This window comes from Taudactylus pleione, unplaced genomic scaffold (genome assembly GCF_031769625.1).
Source record: "Taudactylus pleione unplaced genomic scaffold, aTauple2 ptg000444l, whole genome shotgun sequence".
NCBI lineage: Eukaryota > Metazoa > Chordata > Amphibia > Anura > Myobatrachidae > Taudactylus > Taudactylus pleione.
The window spans coordinates 299391-315266 of NW_028284846.1; the positions used below are offsets into that span (position 1 = coordinate 299391).

At 44.6% G+C, this 15876-nt stretch overlaps 1 protein-coding gene across 1 annotated transcript in view; it reads right to left on the reverse strand.

Moving 5' to 3' along the window:
* CAMSAP2 (calmodulin regulated spectrin associated protein family member 2) overlaps positions 1-15308 on the reverse strand; it is a 136976-nt gene extending 121668 nt beyond the window's left edge. The window contains exon 1 of the mRNA XM_088447898.1: positions 14077-15308. Coding sequence (XP_088304024.1) covers positions 14077-14218 — 142 coding nt within the window. The 5' untranslated portion in view covers positions 14219-15308. The remainder of the gene's footprint in view (positions 1-14076) is intronic.
* Positions 15309-15876: the final 568 nt, after the last annotated feature.

Below are 15876 nucleotides of genomic sequence, written 5' to 3' on the forward strand. Positions count from 1 at the left end.
GGTTTCCCAGCACTATACTGTTTTATTGTATTTTTATCTTGTTTGGAATAAATATTCTTCGGAATATCATCCTCTCTGGTGTTTTGGCTACCCCAAGATATTGGTGTTGGATATTTTATCCATAGCCCGGACACCACCCTACGCAAAAAGAAACCTTTTGGGGAATGTCTACATCTGTTTACAGGTGAGTTCAGACCTAGCAGGGGGCGATGAGGGGTATATGACTGCAAAAAGAAGCTTTATGAAAGATACCTTTTTGTGAATGCATCTCACTACTTTGGGGTGAGTTGGTTACACTTCGTGATCATCCATTTTGAGAACATTTCCCATAATCCTGGTGCACATAATACTCTCCATTGTATGTTCATTTCTCTTTCCCTGTTGAGGATATTACTTCTGACGGAAGGGAGTTACACGTATCATTATTGAGGACAGCGCTACTCTCGGACCGCCATATTTTTTGTTTGTAACATTTGGGGATCTGGCGCTCCTGGGTGTGTACGGAGCTGCAGTCCTGAGGCGTAGGTGGTTTGTTGTATTGCTCTCCTGTGATTCCAGTTCATCACCTGATACAGGTAACTCGCAGACACCAACTGTGACAGTATGTTCAAGCCTAACGATGGTGGCGGATCAAGCACCTAATCCTGGATCAAGTGCTTTCCGTAACCTAATCACTCGTTTGGATTCACAGGAGGCGGTACAGCATCGAGTACTACAGCTTCTGCAAATTCTGACTACCCGGCTAGATGATACCCAAATCTTACCTGAACCCCTAACTACTTTCCATCAACTGCTGGAACAGCTACAGGCTCTACTCAGCAAAATCTTTCAGATAATTCCTGAATTTCTTAGAGCTACCTCTGTCTCAACTAAAAACTCTGGCCCTGATTCAGAGCCGGACGCTCGGACCAGAGCGCTCGCTCTGAATCAGGGCCCACCTCCATTACTATTGAGCGTCCTCCTGGACGCTCGTATAGCTGTGGGTCACCACCCACAGCATATACGAGCGTGCAGGATGATGGTCGCGATGGTCTTGACCATCGCCACTGCAAGCAGAAGCCTGCGGTTGAGTTTCTCAACCGCAAGGCCAGGAGTGATTTTGGCTCTATCAGAGCCAAAATCACTCCCACTGACATCACTAGTGATGTCAGTGGGGCCGGCTTCTGATGGTAGGCGTTCCCTTGGGAACGCCTCCGTCTGGCAGGCACGCCCACCAAAGGGGGCGTGCTGTCAATCAACATCGACAGCACGCCCCCTTTGATCAGACACTACGAGCGAAGTAAAGTCCTTCGCTCGTCGCGTCTCGCGCATGCGCACGATGGAGCTCCCTCCTTCGTGCGCATGCGCAGGGCAGACCATCGACCCACTTGCGAGCGGACAGCCGCTCGCGAGTGGGTCTGAATCAGGCCCTCTGTCTGGGAAACTCTAAGAACCAAAGCTCTCTGTGGCTGAACGCCAGCGGCGTAAAGATTTACATCTGTCGCTATTGTGGAGCTTCTGACCACTTTATCAAAAGCTGTCCCCTTTGCAATTCCAGCAGTATAACTATGTGTCAACGTCTCAATGCCTGTTCCGGTCCCCTCCCGGATTCTGCCTGTTCTGGTCCCGTCCCGGATTCTGCCTGTTCCGGTCCCAGCCCGGATTCTGCCTGTTTCGGTCCCAGCCCGGATTCTGCCTGTTCCGGTCCCAGCCCGGATTCTGCCTGTTCCGTTAGGAGACTCCAGTTGGCAACCCCAGGAGGGGCCTCCAGAGTCTCAACCCCAGGAGGGTCCTCAAGTCTCGTAACCCAAGAAGGGGTTTTGAGTCACTCACCCCAGGAGGAAGTCTCTGTCCTCGCATCCCGAAAGGGGAGTTCATGTTCCATACCCCAAAAGGAAAGGTCGAGTCACCTTCCCCAGAAGGGGATTTTGGGTCCCATACTCCAACAGGGAGTGTTAAGTTCTGTACTCCAGGAGGGGACCTTAAGTCTCTCACCCCAGGAGAGGGTTACAAGAATTATGCCCCAGGAGGGGGTTTCAAGTCTCGCACCCCAGGAGGAGGTCTCAAGTCTCGCACCCCAGGAGGGGGTCCCAAGTCTCGCACCCCAGGAGGGGGTCCCAAGTCTCGCACCCCAGGAGGGGGTCCCAAGTCTCGCACCCCAGGAGGGGGTCCCAAGTCTCGCACCCCAGGAGGGGGTCCCAAGTCTCGCACCCCAGGAGGGGGTCCCAAGTCTCGCACCCCAGGAGGGGGTCCCAAGTCTCGCAACCCAGGAGGGGGTCCCAAGTCTCGCAACCCAGGAGGGGGTCCCAAGTCTCGCAACCCAGGAGGGGGTCCCAAGTCTCGCAACCCAGGAGTAGGTTTCAAGTCCCGTCCTCCAGGAGCAGATTTCAAGTTCCACACTCTTGGTGGAAATTTCCGCTGTCCTGTCTAAGAACATCTATTAAGTTCTGCTGAATCATCTAATCATCATGTTAAAGAATTTCTAAGTGGTTCCTTCTCAGTTCCTGAAAAGAATGCGGTAGCTCAGGATGATATAGTGTCCATGACCTTCGATGATGATGTGTCCCAGTACACCGTATTGCTTAAGCATTATGATGCCCTAATGCGAACCAATCCAACCTGTGGTATTACTCCCACCAACATCGTCCTGTTTCTTTTTATGCACTTTAAAGGAAAAGCCTTGGAGTGGGCCAACCCACTCATTGAGTCCAAGGATCCAATTCTACAAGACATAATAGCCTTCAGTACAGCTCTGCTTAAAGAATTTGCTCCTATGTGTCCGTCTCCAGATACCCGTTCTGATAAATATTCTAGAGTTATTTCAGCACCTTCAGATATTAAACTCGCATACACCGCTGTTCTTCCTTCTCAAAATCATATGGTACAGGATCAATCAGTCCGAAAGAAGAAGACTCAAAGAACTTTTAGAGACCAACAACATGATACCATGAGAGTTGGTTGTGTTTCCCTCTGCCCATCTCCGGAGTCCTCTAGGTTTTCAAGTCATGTTAACTCCTCTGATCTTCCTTTGGACATGGATTCTGATTCTGAATTCGATCCTGTGCATGACAATACTCCTTTCCTCGACAACCATTTGGTATCAGACCATGCTCTTCCTAGTCATACGTTCTCCCAAGAATTACCAGTAAAAACTACTTTGCTGAAAAAGGAAAATTCTTCAGCTACTCTTAACACTATGCAAATTCCTCTAGGGACAGAGAGATGCTTGAAGGGATTAACCTTTGTGATCGTGGGATATTTGGAGTCCATAGAAAAGGAGGAAGCCAAGTTGTTAATTGAGAGTTATGGAGGTAAAGTTTCCGAGAAGATATGCAGTAAAATTTATTATCTCGTTATGGGTCGTTTCGGTGGAAAAACCAAGCGAGAGAAAGCAAAGAGTCTTGGGGTCAAGGTTATTAAGGAAGAATAGCTTGTTTAAGTTGATTGACATTATGCTCTCCAAGGAAAGATTTTTTGAGCAAATTACCTCAGGAAACAAGTTTCCAAACACCTTCTAGAGTTCTCAAAGTTTCAAGTTCTTGAAGATATCGGACAGGCTCAGCCAAGTTTTTAGAAGTTTTCCAAGTTGTCCTGGTGTTTCGAGTTTCGAGTCTTTTGGAAGCTTTCTTGCATTTCTGAAGGAAGTTTTGCCTTGGTGTCCGGAGTCCACCCATAAAGAGGGGGGTACTGTCACGATCCTGGCTAGTTTTTACCTTTTGTGACTACCCTCTGCCAGCTGCTCCATGTTTGTAATTCTCCTGGGACATCTGCTCTGGCTGAATCATGCTGGCTGTAACATCTCTGTGTGTGCAGACTGCTCTCCCCCCACACTGATTAAACACCTGGACTCTGCTCTGTCTGTGAGCATTGCTAGTCTTAATTGGAATCACAGGTGTGGTCCTGATTCTCAAGGGCTGCAGAGATTATTACTCCCTCTGCATGTTGTGCCTTGCTCCACTCAGAATGCCACTGCCAGACCACCTGTCTGTATCCTCCAATCGCTGCCAGACTCTAGGTATATAGATCCTCCTCTAATAGCACTCACATGCTTGAACATCTCGTTACATTCCGTGGTGTACTACTTGTGCTATAGCTGTACCTCTGTGTACCAGTATGTCCCAGGCTCCTGCTGGTTCCTAGACCAGTGCTGTCCATAAGCCTGCTGCGCTCAGCTATCCTCACTACCAGCTTCTCCACACAGCTCCCAGGCCGCACCAAGTAGCTTCCACGCTACCATCTCTCACCAACGGCTCCCAGGCCGCTCCAAGTAGCTTCCACGCTACCAGCTTCTCCACACGGCTCCCAGGCCGCTCCAAGTAGCTTCCACGCTACCAGCTTCTCCACACGGCTCCCAGGCCGCACCAAGTAGCTTCCACACTACCATCTCTCACCAATGGCTATCCAGCCGCTCCAAGTAGCCACCCAGCTACCAGCGTCTACCCAAGGCTTTCCAGCCGTTTGGAAATACTTACTTTATTGTAGACCAGGTACACTACATAGATGGTAGTGTACATACAGTATATACTGAATTGTAGAGAAAGCTGAAGCTTGCATTCATGTGATGTAAATGTAAGGATGTGCAATACATCTCTATTATAATTAGACCACATAAATATACAAAAATGGTGGCAAGGATAAATGGCAACTGTTAATTTTTACCACAGTATTAATGGAGTATGCAGAGGTACTGCTTTATTTCTTCTTTACTACTGCTGCAATGGTGCCTTAGGGGCCTATATATCAATCTGTTTGTTACATAAAATTATGCAGAAACTGTAATTTACACCATCTTCAGATTATACTACTACTACTATTAACAATAATAATAATATACTTCAAAACTAGGAATGTTGTGCATTTAATATTATTGCCATTTTGCATTTCAGGGTCATAATAACCATCTTGACTAAAACTGACCCCAAGACCCTGTGGATAATAGTTGTATTTTGTATCTCAGAAAGTGCTTTGTTACAGATAGAGAATAAGATGTAGGGTTTATAATATTCAATGATATGCAGCTCCAACAAAATAATGTATTACTCTACTTTATTTTAACACTAGTAGTAGAAGTGTCAAAAATGTGCGAATTACAACAAGTCTGTCTGATCAGCTTATTGCAAGCCAATATACTCACAGGCCTCACTCAGTACTTGTATTTCTTTCGGCTATGTGATCCTGATAATGATGAGTAAATATTCTTTGGGCAATATGCTGATACACTGCAATATAGAGGATCAACCGGCAATTTCATATTATACATTGTATACAACTGACACCATGTTGACTTGATGGAATATGTCAAACAATTTTTCCAAGAGGTAACCTTTTAAAAGAACTTTTCAGAGACTCCTTTCAAATTGAATTAACCTTTATAGAACACTGTGATAATTTGTTACAGCTTGCACATTTATTACAGTGCTAAAAATTTGTTACAGCACACACGATTATTAGAGTTGGATGGCTGTGGATCATTAGGTCTACAATAAAATGGTAGACAATGTTTGTGTAGACAATACAAGTAATGGCGCATACACACGGGACGATCGTCAGCGATAACGATATTTCCGAATGATCTCCCGGGTGTGTTGGATGATCGATATCGATCGTGCCCGCACATCGCAGGCCGTTGGTGGGTTGGAAGGGATCAAAAAATGCACAATATGAACGATAACGATATCGTTATCATTCTTATGGAGCATTTTAATCTTCCAGTGTGTACGCACCATTAGACAGGTAATAGGTCGACAGGGTCTGAAGGTCGACAGGGTCATTAGGTTGACACATAACTGGTCGACACATGTTTTTTTTGTCTAGCCCTAGTTTTCACCCTAACCTTCCCCTTGGTGCCTAACCCTAACCCTTCCTCCTAGTGCCTAACCGTCGGGATAGGTGCCTGACCCTAACCGTCCCCTCTAGTGCCCAACTCTCCGGTAAGTGCCTAACCCTAACCGTTGGGCTAAGTGCCTAACCCTAACCCTACGGTGAGTGCCTAACCCTAAAAAACATTGTGTCGACCTAATGACCCTGCGACCTATTGCCTGTCTAACTTGTATTGTCTACCCAAGCACTGTCTACCTTTTTACTGTAGACTTAGTGACCGGATACGGTGTTGGACCCCCAGCACACTATTATACACCAGTCGTCACTTCTCAGCACACTATTATGCTAAATGTGCTACCGCGTTACACCAACTACTACCTGCCTGCCTCAAGCACACAAGTCTGTGCCATACAGATTATTAGGGCAGCTTGTACCCCTTGCCTTGTCAAAAAATTATGCTAATCTGTGCTCTGTAGCACACATGTATACCAGACTTGGACTCTCCCCACCATAAATACCCACATATACACTTATATCAGCCTGTGCATCAGAAGGAATTACTCAGCCAAGTAGAGATCATATGTACACTCTGTAATTGGAATCATTGTGTTATTACTACAGGCATACTCACATTTCACACAGAAGCTTCAGATATGAGATCACTGGGATTCCCGGGAAATGTACAATTGCAGTTCTGCCTACTGTAATAGCACAGCATGTTTGCAATAGGCATGCATGGAATCTGTAAATGCTGAGCAGCCAGGGAAAGCTGTTAGGAGTAGTGCAATTCTTAGACACCATGGCAACTAGGGTTCATCAAGCTCTATTTATTTATGATGCTGAAAGTGAGTAGGAAACATCCCAGATTTGACATCAACTTAACTTTGCCTAACTTGCATTTCCTAATGTAAAAGATTTAGATTTACTGCACCTAGTTTGCAGGTTCCTCGTGTCTGCTACTATGTGACCTCTATAATAATAATATGGGACTATTTATTAGGTTATTTATATGAGCACACATGGGGCCTAATTCAGCAAGGATCAAGACCCCACGCAGAGTGATTGACAGGAAGTACCATTTGGGGGTGGTGATCAAAAAACGCAGGCGTGCCAGTGCATTTGAACGCAGTTGCAGGCCGTGCATAAATTAGCCACTGCGATGGCGTACACAGCTTGAGTTCTCACAGCGTACAGCGTACAGGAAGGTTAGCAATTTCTGAGTAAGATCTGACCTGGTGTAATTGTGCATGAGGCTCCGATTTTTGTCGATGTTACCGATGTTTTCGCTGGATTGCAAGGTATTACAGATGTGAGACAGGGCAAGTGGGCGTCTTTATATTGGCCTGATACTGCATTACGATTGCATTCATTAGCATATTTTTAGTATTTTCGCAGCAGTACTGTGTACGCGATTGCTACCGTGATCGCAACTGCGATCCGTGCTGATTCAGGCCCATATTCCACAGCACTTTGCAAAGAATATTTAGGGCGATTCTCTGTGTGACGCACAGGACATTTCCAAACATTCAAGTATGTGAACTTTCTATACCACAATTTTTTTTTTCTGGTGTCCAAGGGGCCTATGTATCTAGCTGGTTTTTTTTTTTACATAAAATTATGTAGAAACTGCAGTTTCTGCATAATTTTATGAATTGTAGCTAATAGCACAATGCAGGAGATTTCAATTAAATCTCAGGCACAGTGCTAATTAGCACTTAATTATTTTTTAGCAGTTATTTATACAGCACACAAAAGACCCGATTCAGACCCGCTCGCTAGCAAGCAGCCGATCGTTGCAGACGATGTTTGCTAATGTGCGCATGCGTGTAGTTCGCAGTGCGCAAACTAGTACTAGCGATCAGAATGTGCTCACACGCCCTGCCATGACAGCCCAGTGTAATGAGTGACAGGAGGCAATTTGTGGGTGGTAACAGGGGCAGGGCAGTACTAACGGGGGAGTGGAGTTGCTGATGCAGGCATGCCAGAGTGTTTCAACGCAGTTTCAGAGGCGTGCATAATTAACAGGCAGCGTCATAGTACACATCACCTGGTTGTTTTTTTTATAATGCACTGCTCGCAATGCTTGCGGTACGGTACAGTCAACCGCAAGCGCTGCGGTCTGATCCAATGGCTCCCGATGTTCCGATGGTTGTATATACTTCCTGGAGATGACGTACGCTAGTGGGCGGCTAAAGACAGGCTGGTGGGCATCTATAAACACAAAGTGATCGCTCGCCAAGACATAGTGGGCGTGCTTATGCCTTGCCGTGTGAGCGGCTGCCTTGACGTCACTTAACTGAATTTCCATACACAGAGCGAGCGGCCGCATCTAGCGAGCGGGTCTGAATCAGGTCCACATTCTTTCGGAGAATATTCTCCGTATTCACATCAGCCCCAGTGGAGCTTACAATATATATTCCCTATAACATGCTCACACACTAGTGTTAAATTTCATTGGGAGCCAATTAACCTACCCGTATACTTTAGATCGCAGTCCCAAGTAGTTTAAACCATTTTCAGGTGTAAACTGCTTTAAGCCAATGGAGGCTTCAGGAGCAGGAGAGAGATTTTCCGATCTCTGTTTCGCAGCCCCCAGCTGGCGGCACAAGCTGACATGCTGCGCATGCGCAGCATCAGGTTCCACAGGACACCTAGCAAATATATATGGGCGCTAACCTATAGAGTAGGGCTCGACAAATCCCAGGGCCAGGTCTCCATGGCTACTAGATTTTGCTGCCTGGCTACTAGATTTTCCAGTGATGGAGGAAGCAGATCTTCAGTATTGCGGTGTTCATATCATGCACAGGAGTGCATGCGCCGTTTCTCCTGCGGTGACTGCTGTACCTCTGTCCGTCCCGGCCTGCACTGATCCCTGCTGTCTGTCCCAGTCTACGCTGATCCTCCTGTACGTCCCGGCTGTCTACTGTCTCCTATCTCCGGCTGCATAGAGCTCTCCGGTAGTAGGGTCTATGCGTGGCCAGGAATTGCAGAACGGCTCCAGAGGGATAGTGGTGTGACCACGAGGGAAGGGGGTTTTGTTGTACTTTCTGGCACCATAGTTTTATGTGAAATGTGGTCCGTTATTACTGGAGGGTTGGAGGTGGAGCAGGGGAGCTGTGCAGAGCAGTGAGGGGTCCTCCATTTTACTGTATCCATTCAACTGTGACCATTTTGTGGACTAGTATAGTGTGTATAACAGTTGCATAACACACAGAGCTGTGCTCATTACTCACTCCTGTAATTTTTTTGGAGGGACGGTGGTCTGGCTCCTACACTGTCATCCTGGCTCCTAGATTTAAAGAAAAATTGTCAAGCCCTGCTATAGAGAGTAACAACAGATCAATTAATGTAATTATATATCTATGCAATGGACAGCAGCCTTTATATAGGTGGAAAAATTGCTGGATTCCCATCAACTGAAGAGCATACAACCAAAGAATATATATAACAGGCGCTAGTCAATATAAAAATGTATTAAAGTACATCAAAATAAACAAAACTAAAAATAATTTGATGTACTTTAATAAATTTTTATATTGACTAGCGCCTGTTCTATATGTTCTTTGGTTGTGTAGCTTCCACAGGAGAAGTCTTTCTACTAAATGCCGGGTATATAACTTGCAGGGACAGCGGTTACTGCAACCGCTGCCCCTGTGAGTTGCGCTTTGTACATAGGACCTGATTCAGACCCGCTCGCTAGATGCGATCACTCGTATCCAGCGTATGCAAATTTTTCAAAGTGACTCCATGGGAAGCACTCGCTCACCAAGGCATAAGCACACCCACTTTGGCGGTGCAAGCGATCGCTCTGTGTATGCAAACACCCACTAGCGTATATAGAGATGCCCACTAGCGCACGTCATCTCCAGGAAGTGTTTTAAAACATTGGTACATCGAGCACCATCGGATGCGATCGCAGCACTTGTGGTTGCCTTACCCTACCGCAAGCACTGCGTGGACTTCAGTGTAAAAACCAGGTATGTGACGTGTACTGTGACGCTGCCTGTTAATTATGCACGCCTTAAAAACGGCGTGGAAACACCCAGGCACGCCTGCGTTCGCACCTCCACTCCCCCATCATTAGTGTCCTGCCCCTGTTACCACCCACAAACGGCCTCTCCTGTCACACATTTCACTGGGCTGTCTTTGCTGGGCGAGTGAGCTGCGATTGCACAGAGTAGTTCTCGCACGCGCATAACGAAGCATGCGCGTACGCATACAATCGGGTCACTTGCGACGGCTCTGAATCAGGTCCATAGTGGGGATATTTTAATTAAAAATGAAAAGGACCGTATTCAATTAGAAGCGAAAAGTCCGTTGCCGGACTTGTCACTGTCATCGCAGGTTTTGGGTGCAAAAAAGTATCGCGTTCGTCCCCGCTTATCCCCGTATTCAATTCCATATCGGAGAAAACGGGACCCGGCAAAACTTAAATAGGCGAAAAGTTCTGTCAGTTTTGGGGAAATCAACCTGACACCCCCCAAAATATGCACTGACATGGGGAATCACTCTGGATACCCCCGAATAGCCCTGCTGAAGGTATTTGGCCACTTTAAATGGTCTCAATAGGTGCTATTTTGCCGGTTTTAAAAAGTGGTGAAGAATAGCATTTTGGTGGTTTTTTTGGAGAAATTATCTAGTTCCATCCAATTTGGGGTACGTGAAAATGGGTACTAGCATACAGTATTTTAAAGTTTCTACTTTGACGATTTAAAAAACGTGAAAAACACACCTGCCACAATCACCTTAAATCATAAAAACACCTGCTGCATACTTGGGGACCCTCCTGGAGTGTATTTTGCTAGTTTTTATCTTTGTACCCCAACTTGGTTTTTTTTTTTTCACCCCCAAAATGAATGTACTTTTTTGGGGTGTCTGAAGGTACTTTTTAAAAAAAAATTTAAACACAGATTACCTTTAGGGACCTGTCCAAGGGCTGCAGGGTGGTTTTTAGAAGTCTGCACCCCAAAATCCCAATTCTGCACTTTTTCTCGCCACCTATTCATAGGCGATACTTTTTCACCGGGTCTGATGCATAGACTTTACGCACCGATGAAAAGTCGGCCAAATTGAATACGGGGATAAATGAAATCAGCAAAAATTACATAATCGGCGAAAAAGTATTGCCGAAACGGACTTTTCGCTCCAAATTGAATACGGCCCTAAGTCTTAAATTCTTCGTTGGAAGAAAATATAAACAAGAAAATAAATTCACTACAGTAAACCGTTCCTTCTGAAACGGAAAAAGAAAAAATTGTGGTATAGAAACAGTTCATATACTTGAATATATGTAAATGTCCCTTGCGTCACACAGAGAATCACCCTTTAGTCATTCACATCAGTCCCTGCCCCAGTGGAAAATACAATCTAACATATGTACACACAAGTACACTACACTATACACTACGGCACTTAGGAGTCTATTTACTAAGCTGTGTTAGGAGATAAAGTGAACAGTGATAAGGTGCCAGCCAATCACCTCCTAACTGCCATTTTTCAAACACAGCCAGTGACATGGCAGTTAGAAGCTGATTGGCTGGTACCTTATCACCGTTCACTTTAGCTCCTAGCACAGCTTAGTAAATAGACCCCCACATATACTAGGGTAGCGGTTCCCAAACTTTCTTGAATCACAGCGCTCTAGCGAATCAGCAGTTTTTTCATGGCACCCCTAAACCAAAACTTTCTCTTTGACCACATATTTTATCATTGGCATCCATCAGCTCTGGTTTTGCCTATCACATGGACCATAATTTAATATAATTTGGTCCTGGACCACCGACACGTGGCACCCTTGCAAGTGGCCTGCATCACCCAGTTTGGAAGCCACTGCACTAGGGTTAATTTTATTGTCAGTAAACCAATTAACCCATCAGCATCTTTTTGGCTTGTGTGAGGAAACCCACGAAAACACATGGAGAACATAAAATTCCACACCCATAGGGCCATGGTGGGAATCAAATCCAAGACCTCAGTGCTGTGAGCCAGTAATGCTAACCGCTACACCAACAGTGCTGGCCAATGCAACCAAAAAATATATCAGCTTCTATTATTTTGAATATACAGCTTAAAGCTTCAATCTGGTTGGCTGCTAGAGGTTACAGCACTTTCATTGCTTTTAGCACTATTACATAAGCACCTAATCCTTGTCATTCATAAATTCATTGACTATACACTTTTGGTTTAATTACAATAGTCACTGCTTAATATATAATAATCAGCCCAAATAAGAGGTCTACGACATGCAATGTCTTCCAATCTTGTTAGCGATTAACTGTATAACATAGGGCACGATTCAATTCAACGCAAATTGAATAGCTTTGGGAAGGAGCTCCCGAAGCCATTCAATTAAGGGAGCTGTTATGGAGGAGAATGCTCGTTCTCACGCCTTAAACATGGTGTTTAGTTGCGAGAACGAGCATTCCCCAACTTAACTGCATGGCACAATGCTGTTTACGTCACGCTAAGGGCAGAAAACAGCATCGAGTCAGGAGTTTGTCAGATTTCTGCTCACACCCCAGGAGGGGTGCAAGAAGAAATCCTTAGTTGGGCTTAGCGCGCTGAATTGAATAGCTCCGTGAGCTCATTCCTGGCACTATACGAGCCCATAGGAAAAACCCACTAAAGGCAACTTTTTTCATTAACTAAATCCATTCCCCAACTAGCAGAATTTAAGGGTTAGCAAGCAGCAGGTTTTTAAAAGTTGTTCGCTTTGTCTGTGGGATTTAAAACAGCAATAATATTCAATGCAAAACGATAGCATTAAATATTATTGCCGCGTCAAATACCAAGGACAAAACTGCCAAAAATCGGTAGCTTTGAAAACCTGCCGCCTAGTAAACTCTATCTTCACCGATCCTGAGATGCTGCGAGTTTCCATTTTATCAGATCACACTGACTGGAAAAAAAGAATTGTTTTGTGGTCTGTATCATGTAGCGATTGCCACTGTAGTATGGGCCAAGTGCAATCTACAAGAGATGATACAGATCCGTTCATGTAAAACAATTAGTGCAAATATACACAAGAAAGAGAAAAAGACCATTCAGATTTTTCTAGACATTTTACACTTGATGAATTCATTCACTAGGTGATGGTGAAGGCCCAACTCAGTGATGATCAAAATAATGAAGAATCTAGGGGCCAATCAGTCAAATTTAGGAGCAGTCAGGAATGCTTAAAGGCACAATAAAAGTTGTGACTCCATTGACATTATAGGAAATCATTACAAATTTAGCACATTGGCTACCTGACTCCTGGGATATGTCCAGACCTACATTCCTCTCATTAGTAGGGATAAGATGAACAGCCACTTCACCCTTTTAATCACCTCAGTCATTTTTCTCTTAACAGGGTTTCCAGCTTCTTAGGTGATTCAGGACATATATGATGCATAATAGTATAATAAAGGTGCATGGAGGACAACAGTGCTAGTACTAAGGAGCAACTTATGTAGTGACAAATGCAGGAAGCATGGTCTATGACTGATTCATGTATATGTCTGCATAGTGTATTGTACATTGTTCTTATTCACATCCAAGTGACAGTGTACCCGTCAACACCCTCAGTATGGGCACAACCCATAGAAGTGTTTATCAAAGCAGTCAATTAACCATGTTGCTTTAACTTTTTATTAGAAAACTTGCATACTCAATGACCTAAGAATAGCACAACATTCTCATGCCTGCTGTATGAATGGTCCTGGAATTGTGACTGTGTGGCATGATGTAAAACAAACACTTACATTTTAGAGCAATGTATTTCCAGGTAACAGAATATCTAGGAGTCAGGGTTCCTACATACTTACTCCAGGACTGCAGACGTACAGAAAATTTTGAAGACAAGTGCTAGACCATGACATCTAATAAGGTCAGGGTGTAGTCTGACTTCAAATTGGATACTACAATAAAATCCTACCGCACACAGAACAGATTGGATTACATAAACATTCCTGGATTTACTAACCTTCTCACTGAGGACACTGCAGGCACCACCAAAAGCAGACATTTTTACTCTGCATGTCAAGGCATGATAGAACATAAATACAGGAAAATGGCATTACCTGTACAAACCACAACAAATGTAATTCTCTGTACAGTGGAAAAAAATCAACATTAAAATTCAGTTTTCAAGAACATTTTTCTGTAATCTGGAGGACTAAATTTATAACTAGGACACTATCGGAGTAAACAAATATAAATCACTGAAAACAACACTGAGTCACATCAGCTGTGATATATGTGATGCTACATTTTCCTATAGCGTAAAAAACAACTTACCTGCCCCAAAGGCTTTGGCAACCAACCAGGCCAGATTGCTGCCCACCTTGGCCCTGTTGAAGTCATAGTGATCAAAAGGTTTGATGGCTGGGACAATGAAGGATTTCTTCACCTCCTGTCGGCTTTCTGCTATGTCCACCATGGCTGAAACCTGCCGACCCTTTTAACTTACATGATTTGTAGAATAAATCCAGTCAGTTTAACATCTTACGATGAATTCCATTAAAGTGAGCATAAAGATGAAACCTATACCATTGCGGCTGTACCAAACGCATATAGCGATTATTTTGGCCTACTCAGCCTTTTAGATTCGATTTTGTAGAACAAATGTATGTACAACAGAGATCCTTTAGGGATGCTTTCAATAACAAATGTCTTTCTAACTTCCAATGTATTTATTGTTTTATGTCACCCATGGTCAAATGTCCATGATAAATAAAAAAAATGATAGCAGCTCACAACAGTCCTATTTCAATATTTAGTACCAAGCCATAAATATATGCAAAATCCTGTAGTGATAAAAAATGTTTGAGCTTTTAATTCAATGCGTCTAATCTATAGTGTCTACCAGCAACCTGGGACTGTAACCATTTCATTAGTGTAAGTAAAGCAAGAAAACGTGGAGGCAATTCTAATTATACAGTGCATGGGGTTGTGGGTTCTCCTGTACGTTACTGTATCCCAGACTCCAGGTGATCATGTGATTATTCTCCAAAGAAACCTCCAGTCTCCTGCATTGCATTCATCAGCATGAACAGATCCTGTAGGTGATGCCTTTACTCTGCAGTCATTATTTCTCCATGTCAGATTTACTTGCACGTTGTTTCATAGGACCAGGCATGTATATAATGTGCAATACTTGGCAGCCAAAGTCATATTTAAAAGCAGCAGCGAATCATCTGATGACAGGGGAGGGAGTCAGGACCATTGTACAAAATACGGGTCCTTAGGCTGTGAGCTTAGTGTGATCTGTGGTGATCCTCCTGACTATAAAGTAGAATGATGCCTGAGAGCAGATCACCCGGTATACTCACTGTCTAATGCATAGATGATGCAGACGTGATGGGGGATCCTGCAGCACAGATCCTAGTAGACCGGATCCCTGGATGACAGCGAATTCCTTTGCATCTAGACCCTTGCAGCGCCGTCTCCTGCTGCTGGGATCCGGTGGGCTGTCCTGTATAAGATGAGTGCAGGATTCCCGGTTACAGATCACGGTGCACAGGCCTGGCAGCGATTACATTCCTGCTCCCTTTTCTCCCCCCCTCTTGTCGATTTATTGCTATCTCTTTTATCTGTCCCCCTCCACCCTCTTCCCACTCTCCCTCCCCCGCTTCCTTTGCTCCCCGCCCGACACCGCCGCCGCTGCGGGTTTTCCTGCCGCACTGGACAGAGAGGAGACAGCTGTCACTGGGGCGCATGCGCGAGCTGCAGGAGTCGGTGTGTGTGCGCAGGCGCAGCTAGGCCGCAGAGCTAGTAACCTCGACGCATGCGTAGTACAGAAGGACCAACCAAGAAAGTACAGACTGCAGATTGGTATCATGCACTGATGTACAGAAGTGATGCTCGTTTGGTTATCTTTATACGCTGTAAATTCCCGTGGTTTTTATTTTCTTATTACATCTGTTGAAGAAGGCTCATCAATGTAGACTTCTGGACTGTTTGTAATAGGCAAATTACTGTAGAAAAAAAGACAATAGTTGCCTTGTCACTAATATCCAGAGCAAGAAAATGAGGTAGTATTCTAAAGTGGGGAACTCAGAAAGCAGTATCTCCTAAAATGTAACATTTATTACATAA